At 42.5% G+C, this 14,316-nt stretch overlaps 1 protein-coding gene across 3 annotated transcripts in view; it reads left to right on the forward strand.

Moving 5' to 3' along the window:
• Positions 1–14,316, forward strand: part of LOC106562973 (fibrinogen C domain-containing protein 1) — a 258,468-nt gene that overhangs the window by 117,175 nt on the left and 126,977 nt on the right. For all 3 annotated transcript variants that reach the window (XM_014128131.2, XM_014128128.2, XM_014128130.2), the window contains one exon: positions 651–787. In XM_014128131.2, the coding sequence (XP_013983606.1) occupies positions 651–787 (137 nt within the window). The remainder of the gene's footprint in view (positions 1–650; positions 788–14,316) is intronic.

The raw sequence follows: 14,316 nt of genomic DNA on the forward strand, positions 1-14,316 counted from the left end.
TGTATGGGGTATTTACAGATGAGCTATGTACAGGCGCTATGTACAGGTGTAGTGATCTGTGAGCTGCTCTGACAGCTGGTGCTTAAAGCTAGTGAGGGAGGCCAGCTTTAGTGATTTTTGCAGTTCGTTCCAGTCATTGGCAGCAGAGAACTGGAAGGAGAGGCGGCCGAAAGAACAATTGGTTTTGGGGGTGACCAGCGAGATATACCTGCTAATAACTCTAGCTACATGTACATACTACCTCTGTATCAGTACCCCCCTGTATATAGTCTCACTTTTGTTATTTTACTGCTGCTCTTTAATTACTTGTTACTTTTATCCCTTATTCTTATCTGTATTTTTTTTAACTGCATTGTTGGTTAGGGGCTCGTAAGTAAGCATTTCACTGTAAGGTGTATTTGGCGCATGTGACTAATAACATTTGATTTGATATGTCCACAGTATAAGGCTATAAGAAGTCTAGTCGAATGTTCTCTTCATCTCTCTCATTTCTCTTTGTGTGCTCTTACGTAATGTTTTAGCCACTTGTTTTACTGTCCAGCTAGAATTCCAACTGATAGATTTTTGTTTGTCTTCGTCTCTTTGTCTTTTTCTCTTCCCTTCTGCATCTCTCGCTCTCTCCGTCTCCCTCCCTTTCTCCCTATCTCTAGGCTCTCGTCCTCGTGACTGTGGTGATCTGTATGCTAACGGGCAGAGGGAGGATGGCATCTACTCTGTGTTTCCCACTCACTACCCCTCCGGCTTCCAGGTCTACTGTGACATGACCACGGACGGAGGGGGCTGGACGGTGAGTCATACTGTACACACACACACGCTCGCTCAAGAAAACCACACACACATTCAGAGGCACACATGCAAAGGCACACACACAGAATCCGAGGCACACACAAGCGCACGAGCACACACACACACACGCTCAAGAAAACCACACACACATTCAGAGGCACACTCGTAGAGGGCACACACACACACACACACACACACACACACACACACACACACACACACACACACACACACACACACACACACACACACACACACACACACACACACACACAGAGAGAGAGAGGAACGCATACAGGGAAGAACACACACTCACATGACACACACTCATGAGTGGAACGGTCTGGTGTCTGCATTAGAATAGAAGAAACACAGGCATTTATATCCTCAAGCACTCCAATAGTTTTCTTATTCATCCACAACAGACACAGTCTCTCTCCCATCTTTCTCCTTCTTTGCACTTTTTTGGGCTTGGTAATCAAAATGAAAAACTCCAGAGCTAAAAGGTAATGAAATGCTTTTTATTATTATTACCTTTGGTTTATTACGACTACCTTTGTTTTAAATTGGATTTACTCTCACTAACAAATTATATCTGTCAAGCCACACTAAAATAAGAATCATTCAGTGTGGAATGCTCTTAATTAAAACTGTCCCAGACTGCAACATACATTTCATTTCACCAATCTTTTGGATCTCCAGAGTACAAAAATTGTTTTCTTCAACACTCCTCATGATTAAAATCCAGCACTGCATGCACCCTAGCAGACTTGTCTATATAGAAAAACCAAAGTGGAAGAAATGAGCTGCGATTAGATTGCTTGTTTAACTTTAGACCTTACACAGTGTGTAGAGCTGAAAAAAAAACAATGGAACAGTGCCTGAGAACGCAGGCGAGAAGGAGATACATAACTACTAGATATCCATCTACGAGAGAGAGAGAGAGAGAGAGAGAGAGAGAGAGAGAGAGAGAGAGAGAGAGAGAGAGAGAGAGAGAGAGAGAGAGAGAGAGAGAGAGAGAGAGAGAGAGAGAGAGAGAGAGAGAGAGAAATTAGTATTCAAAGGAGAATGAAATAATTGAACAGGGTGAAAGAAAGAGAGAGAGAGAGAGAGAGAGTTGGGAATTGAATAGGGGGAGTGAGAGATTGAGAGCATCTATTAGGTAGATATGAGAAGGTGCATATAGAGTAATGGGGAGGTATTACACAGGCTGTGGGTCCTTGTGTCACAGTAGGCATTGACTCATCTGTTCCCCCCAAAAATCTAGCGTGACAGCTACTCAGCACTTCACTCAGTAGTTTATAAACCAGATAGACATACTCAGCCACAGATTTAAATGTACAACCCAATTTGCCACTGTGAGACTCTCAAAGACACATGGCTCTGCTTGTTGTGACACTAGAATGTTAAGTTGTTTATTTTCACTTGTCTTCCTGTGATAGGCTTTTGATAAGGATTTGATATCCAAATACAGTAGGATATGATTAAGTTAGAATGGAATTGAATGTTTAGTTGTTTGTTGTCGAAGGGGAAGACACTGGTCTCCTATTCATATCCCGAGTAGCGCAGTGGTCTAAGGCGCAGCAGTCTACATCTCACTGTAAGAGAAGTCACTGTAGTCCCTGGTTCAAATCCAGGCTGCATCGCTTCCCGGCTGTGATTGGGAGTGTGCAATTGGCCTGGTTTTGGCTGGCGTAGGCTGTCATTGTAAATAAGAATTTGTTCTTATTTGACTGACTTGCCTAGTTAAAACATATATATATATATATATAAGGATTTGATATCCAAATACAGGATAGGACAAAATTAAGTGTTAGGTTGTTTGTGTTTTGCGGAGTTGTTTGGTTTTAAGCGATCAAACACTCTTGTGTAGCTGGGTCTATACAAGAGTGTTTTTTGTGAGCTGTTCTGTGAGATTGAATCTTTGGACAGCTATCCCACATAGAGGATTAGAACGGTAGAGACAGCGAGGTGAACAAACACAGTGTCACAGATCTATTAGATCTGAAAACATTGGCTACCTCCCAAATGCACTACATCCCTTTGTTGTGCACTTCTTTTGACAAGGGCTCCTGAGGCCCTGGTCAAAAGTATATCACTTTATAAAGAATAGGGTCCCATTTGGGACCCAATCACTGTCACAGAACTACTACATCTAAAAACGCTGTCACAGAAACACTAGATCTATATAGTTTTCTGATGGGAGACATAAGCCGTGTTCATCTAGCTTTACTGTGCGTGTGTGTGTGTGTGTGCGTGCATGTACTTTTTGTATTCTCTTTATGTGTGTCCTGTTAATATTAGTGTATGTGTGTGTAGTTTATTCGGTTCAGTGTGTGTATGCAGTGTGTCAGTGTGCGGTGTAGTGACCATTTTTCTCTCTTGTTCTGAGCTGTAGTGGTCCTTAGGGAGACGAGAGTGGAGCTCTTATAAGGAACTAATACTTTATCTGCTTTGTAAATCATCTATAGCCTGCAGCGCTTTGGCTGTTCCTACACACTTACTACACACACACACACACACACACACACACACACACACACACACACACACACACACACACACACACACACACACACACATACACACACAAAAATCACAAAAATCACAAAGACACACGCACAAAGACCAGATGGGGACAGTTTAGGATATTTGTTTGCCGGGCCCATTGTCCACCATCACGGAGAGACTGTGCTGTCTGAGTTAGTCCCTATACCAATAACCTTCTCAACTCTGCCAAACGCGGACTCTGCTCTACTCAAGTTAATGACAGACACACGGTGCGTGTGTGTGTGCGTGTGTGCGTGCATATGTGTGTGTGTCACTGTCAGCGAGCGTGCCTTACACAAGCAAGGTCATAGCCTCCTGTGACAGAGTGCTTGACACAGCATGATGGAGTACAGCCAACCATCAGTCTGTATCTGGGTGTGTATCTTTCCATGTTGGTGTGTTTGTGTGTGTATGTGTGTGTGCGTGCGTCAGTCACTGTCAGCAAGTCTGCCTTACACAGTCTATGTGTGTGTACTTGGTTGTTCAATTTACCAAATGTATGCCTCTATGCATGCTGTTCTTCGCATGAAACGTTTAAGAATCAACTCATTCTAAATTTGCCAATGTCACAGCCTAATTGCTGAGACCTTAACAGACAGCATCTCATCTCCTGTCTGTCTCCCTGTCTATTCATAATGGTTAACACCTCCGGGTCATTAACAGCCCAGAGGTGAGATCCAACGAGAGTTAGGACTGTCTGTAACAGGTACAGAGAGACGTGGGCTTACATAAGGAATGAGCCATATGCTGCCGTTCACTCAAACAGAGCAGCCCTACTGAGACTAAGGCACACACAGAGAGGGGCTTGAAGAGGGAGGGAGGGAGGGAGGGAGGGAGGGAGGGAGGGAGGGAGGGAGGGAGGGAGGGAGGGAGGGAGGGAGGGAGGGAGGGAGGACAAATATCTTCAGAGAAAGAAGGTTGGGATCTCTAGAGAGAGACGGAGTAGAGAGAATAAAGTTCTAGAGGGTACTGGGGGAGGCTGTAGTCTACAGAGATAATAAGGGAGGGGACGTGAGGTGTTGAATCAACTATGGTATTGAAATTCTAGGGCCTTTTGCATCACACCTTCTAACCACGTTCCAGTATCCAGCACGGCTCAAAACATCAGTCTCCTTGGCACTACAAGAATGTTAGCACCCATGTCCTCCACATAAGTCAGTTAAAATATGGCTTTTCTCCCCGGGCTGCAGAAGCGCAGTGTTATGGTGACCTTTTCCACAGGGCTGGTTAGTGCTGGTGATTGAATAGGGCTCTTCGTCTTGTGATAAGGTCAGGCCAGTCTGCTGTGTGATAGTGCTGGGAGTAGAGAGTGGGAGAGGGAGCTTTGGATATGTCCCAAATGGCTGTGTTCCCTACATATTGCACTCCTTGTGATCCGGGCCCATATGACTCTTGTCAAAAGTAGGGAATAGGGTGCCATTTAAAGTAATGTCACACTGTATAGGCCAACTACAGCAGATAGCCCTCCCTAGTGTTTAGTATTAGAGAGATTTTAGCACAAGAGGAGATGCCCTGTGTGTTCAGTCACAGCAGCCTTCTATCATTTTTGTGTTCACATCTTTATGTCCGCGTTTAAGTTCAGTGCAGAACACATGAGATTGATGGTATACAATGTGTGTGTGTGTGTGTGTGTGTGTGTGTGTGTGTGTGTGTGTGTGTGTGTGTGTGTGTGTGTGTGTGTGTGTGTGTGTGTGTGTGTGTGTGTGTGTGTGTGTTTCCTAGCATTACAGCTTTATGTAATAGACATTTGGGGATGATTTATAGCTGGGGGCTGTGATGGCCATTCCATTCTTCCAGTCGACCAACCACACGGCCAGAAAATGTGAAAACAATGAACTTTTCCCCAGCATTTCCCACAAGAAAATAAACTATTGTCACATTCCACTGCAAGATTCACTATCAAAACCCTCAAACTTCACAGCCAGCAAACACACTGCAGGGTATCCAGTGGAATGTCTCACTCTTCAAAATAAGGATTCACCATTTACCTTTTTTTTTTGTAATACAAACATACAGTATTTCTCAGGGTTGCACAGTTCCAAAGTATCTATCTGTGTGAAATATGTTGTCATGAATTCTAGACAGGTTTATCTATTATTTCTATACTAGTGACATACTTGCTTCAGCCCTGGTTTCTCAGGAGGGAACATGACAGAGGAAAAGGGAATATTTTTGTCCTTCAAGGTTTGACACTTTTTACCTCATTACCATCTTTAGGCTCTTACTAAAAGAGATAGAGAGAGGGGGGGGCAAGAGAGAGAGAGAAAAGTATGAGAGAGCGGGAGAGACCTTACATTTCAGAGAGAGAGCGAGGTGGACGACAAGGATGGGGGAAGACAGAAGAGAAGGAGTGAGAGGTGAAAGAGGACTGCAGAGGAGAGAAAGAGAGAAAAGGAGAAAGGGAGAGTGAGAGGGTTGAGCTGGCGAAGGGAATGTAGAAGGCTCTTTGGGGTAATTGCCGCAGTATTTCTCCTTTCTCTCATGCGACAGACCAGGGACACAGAGAGTGGCCTGTCTGTCTCACAACCTGTATGTTAGGAAAGATGGCGACAGATAAAATACACTCTGTTAGACCAGGGGGAGAGAGGACCTGTCACATGTACCTCTCCCTGCTTCTCTTCTTCTCTCTCCGCCTCCCCTCTCTCCCTCTCAGCTTCTCTCCCTTATTTGCTTTTTTATTGCTTGTCTATCTCTCGCTGCCTTTCTCCCATTTCTCTCTCCCTGTTTTCCTCTCACTGTACCTCACACTGCCCTGATTGGTTCTCACAGCCCTGCTTGGTCCTTCTCTTTCACTCTTTTACGTCTTATTCCTGAATTCCTACCGTCTGTCCACATTTATTTTGCTGTCTTTATGTCCTTCCCCTCCATCTCCCTCTCTCTCTCGTTCCATCCATCTCCCTCTCTCTTTAGTGTTCTCTGTGTGAAGTGTGCAGTGTAAAGGTGCAGTGAAGTGTGCAGTGTAAAGGGTGGAGGGCGTTAGACAGAGTGATGTGTATAGGGACAGACATGTATCAGTCAGGAAATGGTGCCCACGGCCGGCCCGCTCAATTGGCAGAATTAGGCAGCCGCTTACGGCAGCAGATTGACGAGTGCGCCATTTTCTGAGCTAAACTGACCAAGACGCACCTCCAACAACAACACATAAGACTTCACATAATTCTTCCCAAAAACAATGACAACTTCTGTCAACCATTGGCATATGGGCTTTTTAGGTGAGCGCTGATGATATAGGTGCAACATATTTTGCTTTGCTGTTGGAGAGACCAATCGATGCAGCGTTCCGTCCAAAAGATAATCGAACATAAATGATGTAGCAGATATAGGATATGGTAAAAAGAGTATGTGGCCTTTTCTGTATCCTACAGGGCGGAGATACAATGTATGACGATGTAATGAGAAAAACACTTTTAACATCATGCAGGTTTCTCCGATTAAATAGCCCAAGCTAAACGGTACCCAATCAAATAAGATGTTAACAAACAACATATCCTAAAAACAGGACAGGTCAAAGTAAAATGGACAATATAGAATGGTCAGTCACAACTGTTGTCCAGGAGTTTCACCCGATTGTCATGATCAGCGGTTTCAAGTTTGTATCCGTACATTAGTGACAAGCCGATCATAGCGGAAAAATATTTTTGGTCTCGCCTAGAGCAGCAGAACGGCAAGGAGTGGTCCTGATGCTGCCTTATTCACATTCAGCTACATCTGTGTTTCAGTGGTTATAGCCTGGAATATCAAGTACTGCCATTGGAATGGATTAGGTCTTAGTGTAGTATATGTGATTATTATTATTTTAGTTGCTAAAAGGAGGAGACTAAAAATGAATGCTGTTTTAATAATGGATGGGATCAGATCTATCAGAGTGCTGCATTATCGAAAATATGCTTTTATCAAAAAAGCACCACAATCACTCTAAAATATTAAATTCTGCTAAGAACTGAAATGTAAAAGTTTGAGATTCAATGTATGATTGTGTGCAGTTTTGTAGCACTTTCGATTTGGAGTCAGAGTGCATTTGGAACCACTTGCATTCTCGTCAATAATGCATACCCAGTTAGTTTATTGGTTTTGAAAAAAAGAAAACACCATCCTTGATGGATTCGGATGTATGTCTGTCTGTTTATGTGGGAGGGAGGGAAAAGTAAAGATTTCATTCTGTAATCGTTCTGATGTTGTTTTTTTTGTTGACAAAATGGCTGTTCATTGCTGTACTGAGCTAATGTTCAGTTTATTTCCATCCTAAATATGCTTACTTTCTATACACCCATAACCCCATATGAAAGCCCTGCTATAAAAATCAGGTCTAGGGTAGTTGTCGAGTGTTTGTTTGGGTGCTTGTATTGTACCTTGCAGCAGTCCTGTGTTGCACCTTGCAGAAGTCCTGTATACACAGTATGATAGCGATGTCTAGCACAGAGGCACAGAGACCTAATGGTGTTTTGCATTATCCCTGCCTGTTTGTTGTTACACTCTGATGTGTACTGGTGGTGGGTAGACAGGTAGATGGGGGAGGAACAGAAACTTGGAAAGAGAGAAAGAATGAGTAACAGACAGCGCATAAAACATAATTAATCACATTTTAAGGGGAGTAGAAAATGGGAATGGAGGTCAGGTAAAGGGTTATCTGCTTATCCCTTCCCTTATGGAAAAAGCACATGATCTCGCGTCTGTAAAATCCAGCCATTATTATGAGCCGTCCTCCCCTCAGCAGCCTCCACTGCTATTCTCTCATCATTGATTTAATTTACTTGTTTCAGCAATTTGAGGATTTTCTATATACAGTAGATGTCTAATGTTGATGGGTCATATTATTCTGTTTTAATGTTACTCCTGAATCACTATGTTAAATATTTTAAAAATTCTTTAGTGTATGTTTAATAAAGCTGAGAATACAGGTGAAACCTATTGCTGACACAGACATGGGGGCATAGCAGGTAGATCGGAATGCCGTCAACTAAGAGGTTGTGAGTTGAAATCCCAGTTAAGAACATGTTGAATGACAATTTATCTATAACTAAACATGGTCAAATATGTAAGTTAAAAGCACTGTGTTTGTATCATAATGACTCAAGATTTTTGCAGGGTGTCACCTGTGAAATCTCATGTGAAGTGTTTAAATCACATATGAAAGGTCAAGGTAAATATGATCACATGTTAAGTGTTTAAAAAACACAGTTTTGTATGATTTCACATGTGAAACGTCATGTGAAATATCATATGGGAAGTGTTCCAAAAACACATGGTTTCACATGTGCAAAACGTGAAAAATCACATGATTAAATTATGTATGTTTTTCTGTAAGCATCGTGATACAGCTGTGCGTGCGTTCGTGTGTACCTCTGTGTTTGTGAGTGACTGGGGAGAGTCCCCCTAGCCATGAGGAAATAGGCCAGATAAGCTTGGAGCCAGTGTGTGAGAGAAAGCCTGTCCTCTGTGTGTTTAGTGTTATCACAGGCACTGGCTGACGTGACCTTTGTGAAACAACCACTATTAGCCGTTGGCCTGCCACTGTGGAGCTAGCTAGCATTAACACAGCAGCACATACACAACAATATCCTCTCTATTCTATACCCTTTGACAGAGGAAGGCAGAAACAGGGCTTACATACACAACCTGGTGCAGTTCTTTCCCTTGCTTCCCCTCCTTCTTATGCCTACTTTTATACCTGCTCTGTCTCTGTCTATCGGTCTGTCTGTCTCCCTCTCTCTCTCTCTGTCTCTGACTCTCTCTGTTTTGTATGCAGGCTCATACACTCCTCAGTGATGATAGAGTATGGTAATTATATAATCTGTTGATTAAACATCAAACATGCACATTTCCTATCTATCACTGGCCTGTCCAGCAACATGGGAAATACACTGGGGGGCCTCAGAGATGGAGTTAGGAGGAGAGGGGAAAGGGATGTAAGGGAGAGAAGGTTGGAGTTAGGAGGTAGGGAAGAAAAGGAGGGAGTTTAGCAGAGGGGAGAGAGGGATTGGGCAGATAGCACACTTCTGAAAGAATAGTAGAGAATCATAGCGCAGTTATGTATCTCACTCTTTCTCTTCTCTCTCTCTGTGTGTGAGGTAGTGGACAGACAGACAAATAGGCCGACAGATGACAGAAAAACAGAAAGCTAGCCTGCTGAAAGGCTTATCTCAGCTTGTTAAGGAGCCTTAACTTAATGCAGAGATTACTAGCAGCTTAATGTGATTAGGTCAATGGGATATCCCCTTGAGCAGGTGTTGGGAAGGTGGACGCTCTACAGGGTTGAAAAATTCATTTGCGGACAGTGTGTCTTTGTTAGTGTCTCTCCCTGCCTCCCAAATGGCATACAATTGCCAATTTAGTGCAAATAGGGCTTTGGTCAAAAGCAGTGCACTATGTAGGGAATATGGTGCCATTTGTGATGTAACCTCTTTCTACAGTTAACGGCTTTCCACACTACTGAGCCGAGCCGTGCCAAACTAAGCTGTACTGGCCTGGTTACGCGTCCAACATATTTGCTGTTTGTTTGGGGGTCGGCACAATAGTGTGAAAAAGGTTTCATTTTGCGTTGTTTGTGTTCAGAATGACTTGCCCTTCTCTCCCATTCACTTTGAAGACCCTACATACAGTACTGTGTAGAGAGACAGAGTAAGGCTATGAAAAAGGCACAATGTATTGTAAAGCATGTCATCTATTGGCAAGCTGTCATAATAGATCACATCCCAGATCAGTTACCCTAAAAAGAGCTTGTCAATGTGTTTTTGTTCCAAACGGCACCCTATTTCATGTGTAGTGCAAGCACTACTTTTGGACAAATATTTGGGATGTAGCCAGGGACACAGCATATGTTAGAGGCTTCATAAAAAAACACATACTGTATACGTCTGGGTGAGTTTGTAGATGAAAAGATGGAGTATAAACATCATCAATGAACTATCGATCAACATGGTGTCTCTCGTGGAAACAGTGACGTCAGAATATAGATTTGATTGGGGAGAGAACATTGAGAGAACATTGTAGAATACTGGATAAAAGTGATGTTCTCCTAATAGCTTAATTCCCCATCTTTTGTTGTTTCTCAGGTTTAATTGGGAGTTTGTCATCCAATGACTCTGCTGCCAGTTTTGGTTGACATTTACCCCCTGATTGGTGTCATTTTGGTTGGAAATGCCAGGCCTAACTTAATTAGACGATAAAGGGCTCAAGACAACAAATCCCCACTTAACAAACTATCAGGATCCCTCAGTATCAAATATGACATTATGAGTGAACTTCTCTCAGTGATCCAGAGATGGATGGATGGATGGATGGAGAGAGAGAGAGAGAGAGAGAGAGAGAGAGAGAGAGAGAGAGAGAGAGAGAGAGAGAGAGAGAGAGAGAGAGAGAGAGAGAGAGAGAGAGAGAGAGAGAGAGAGAGAGAGAGAGAGAGATAAGTATTGTTTGCTAATCTGAAATGCCTCCATTTTAAATAAGCAAAATGTACACCATGGAATCCATTGCAGTGCAATTGACAATCAAATGATTCTCGCATTTCAGGTCTATTGTGAAAAAGTCTGACAGCATTTACCTATATTGTGAGCTGGTGGCATAGTTAACTAACGTTCTTATTTTCTTGCAGCTTGATTTGTTTAGTACACTGTTGGAGAACAATTTTTTACCTTTGAATGCCACAATGTTTGGCTTTGTCGAGCATGTAGAAGAGCTCAAAATAAAGAATTAATCTCCAAAACGTATAACAGGGAATCTGGATCAAGTCAGAACATTCACCGAGAAAACTGCAAATCAAAAAAAGATATTAAGAAACAGCCCCTGGATCATTACTCTATCTTTCTCTCTCTTTCACTCTCTCTCTTTCTCTCTCTCTCTCTCTCTTGCTCTCTCGCGCTCTCTCTTGCGCTCTCTCGCGCTCTCTCTCAGTTCTGGAACACTCAGTCATCATTCTACATTTTGTATTAGGCGAGGCACCTCACCCTAATAGGCAACAAACCAGTTGAATATAGACACCAATATAATACTTTTTTGTGTTACTACATTTCTGAAATATTGTTTTAAAACATGCAAATTATTCTATATCTAATTATATATCTGAATATTTGCAAATACCACACATTTATTTTTCTGCACACTGGATGAAGTCAGCCTAAATATTTTGGTTTCATTTAGTTAAGACAAACCTTTTGTGCCGCATATTTCCAAAGAAAATGTTATGTAGAATCTAAATTTGACAACATATCAACAATTGCCTCTATACATGTCTGGAGAATATATCTAAGGATAACCCCCCTGTTGTGTTTGTTTCATCTTAATTAATTCTGTGTTCCCGGTCCAAAATGACCGCCCCCATTATAGCTGATTATAAATCCATAATCATCAATATATTATCACCTGATGTTGTGTTAGATCTTTTTTACCAACTTAAGTTCTTGTGAACATTACACATTTTGAACTTCCATTTGCAATTTATGGCCTGTAGGTATCATTGATCAAATCAAATTGTATTAGTCACATGCGCCGAATACAACCTTACAGTGAAATGCTTACTTACTTACTTAACTGAGCTCATACAACTCGTTTTTGAGTAAATCAAGAATAACGGATGGATTATTTTGACTATAACAAATACTCAGGTGAAACATGTTGTGCTATTTATCACAGACTACTTTGCGTCAAAGTTTAACAAGGACATTTGTTTTTAAACCATTTCAATTTTTTAAATAGTGGCACAAAATAACATCTGTTGTGTTCCCGGTCAAAACTGACCGGTATGATTTTAATAGTAAAGAAAGGACATCGGCCCAAAACTACACATGAAAACTTTACCATATTACAAAATGAATGTCTGAACACATTAAAGAACAACAGTAACAATAACGTTATTACTAACAGTAACAAAACCATGAAAATGTTCACAATCTATCAATCAATGGTGGTTACATTTTGTGTGCTCTCATGTACATGTTGGACAATACGTGGTGGTTGCTGCATGTGCCTTGCAAATATATGCACTGCATTTATGGAACATAATGCTCATTTTGACATCTCTTGGTGCACACATATTGCACCTCTTCATTTTGTCTCTTCTGTCTCTGGCGGCCGTAGATCTTGCTTCTGGCCCTTGTATATCTCTCACCAATCCAGCAGAGGATGGTGTTCGAGGAAGGTGTTGGTGCCTTTGAATGAGGGGTATCACCATGGCTTTCCCCAAACTCTTCTAGGAATAGTCTCCTCTTGAAGAATTTCCCCTGCTTCCAGCCTGGAATCACCTCAATCCACACCACAAATGTGTTGTAGGCCGACACATCTAGGATGTTGAAGAACACCACCATGGGCCAACGTGCCTTCATCCTCTTACAAGAGTATGTGCCAGTAACCTGCAAAAGTGCAACAATCAGTAAATAAAATAATGAGTACATGCAAGTGATACTTCATGGCTTGCGTAGTAACATGTGAAGAATTGTATCAAAGTGTTGTTTTAATTTATCACATCTAAAACATTTACATATTCAAATGCATAGAATTTAACTCCATATTGTTCACAAATTCAATGAGCATTTCACCAAACAACGACATGTCTTATTTTAATGGTGCAGATAAATGGCTTCCCTGTGGCTCAGTTGGTAGAGCATGGTGTGTGCAACGCCAGGGTAGTGGGTTCGATTCCCACGGGGGGCCAGTACAAAAAAAAAATGCATGAAATGAAATGTATGTATTCACTACTGTAAGTCGCTCTGGATAAGAGTGTCTGCTAAATGACTAAAATGTAAAACAATCTGGTAATAGAACATGAGACTTGAAAGATAAAAAGTAACATACCTTATCAAGGTTGTCAACTCCCCCTTTGTTTCTGTTGTAATCCAGGACAGCGTTAAGCTTCTTGTCCTCTCTGGTACTCACAGCGGCATGCCTGTATGGAGTTGTCATCAGGAGCACATTCTTCTTTTTTTTCGGGTAGTAGGACACAAGAGTGTGTGTATCGGTGACGGCAAATTCAGAGGAAAAACGATCCCTGTCCTTGGTAGTGAGCAAGGCAGGAGGCAACTCACACTTGTTCCTTCTGACCGTCCCCACCACATGGTCCTTTTTTTTTGGAGTAGCTCCTGACCAAGAGTATATGAGATGAAGAAATTGTCACATGTTATGTTGTGCCCCTGGAGGCCAGCAGTCATTTTCAGGACCACCCGCTTCCCCTGGTTCCTTTCGGGAACACAGTCAGCAGGTTTCCCGGTGTAAACCTGCATGTTCCAGGCATAACTTGTCCTGGCATCACATGGTGCCTATATTTTTTATTCCATATTTAGACGTCCCCTAAAAGCGACCAGATGCTCATCCACTGTGATGTCTGGACTTGGGTTATAGATGAGTGGCAGGCTCTCCACCCACTTGTGCCAAACCTCTCTGATCGCTGCCAGCTTGACTTGTTGACGGCGGCCTGGGCTTGTATCACGGTTGTCGAACCGAATAACCCGTGACAACACGTGAAATGTCTGGAATGACATAGTAGCATGATACATTTCCCGACCAGACTTTGCATCCCATAAACTGGTGGTCGATTCATTTCTGGATCTGTACACACCAGCCAAAATCAAGAGACCCACTTATGCTTGGACATCTGTCGGGTCGACCTCCTCCAGTTGTCTTTGTAAACGCGTTTCAATGGACTCTGTCAGGAACAGTTCTAAGCAGGATTTTATGTCATCAACCCGGGATATGGCGTATCTCGTTGGCCCTGGGGTCATCCTGATAACATTTTCAGCCGACAGCCGACCTCTCCTCTCAGGTGGGGATGAAGACCAGGACAAATTCCCATTCTTTGACCGGAATGTAACAACAACCTCAGCAGGGCCCTCCTCCTGATCACTGGATTGTTCCACATCGGTTGTCTCCTGGTCGGGATCATATTCTATGTTGTCTTCAACTTCTGACACTTCCTCCTCTAATGCATCTTTACTGTCAGTTTCCTGGCCTCCCTCCTCCTCACCAGTGTCATGATCAAAGATATGAACAAGAGCC

This window comes from Salmo salar, chromosome ssa11 (genome assembly GCF_905237065.1).
Source record: "Salmo salar chromosome ssa11, Ssal_v3.1, whole genome shotgun sequence".
Lineage (NCBI taxonomy): Eukaryota > Metazoa > Chordata > Actinopteri > Salmoniformes > Salmonidae > Salmo > Salmo salar.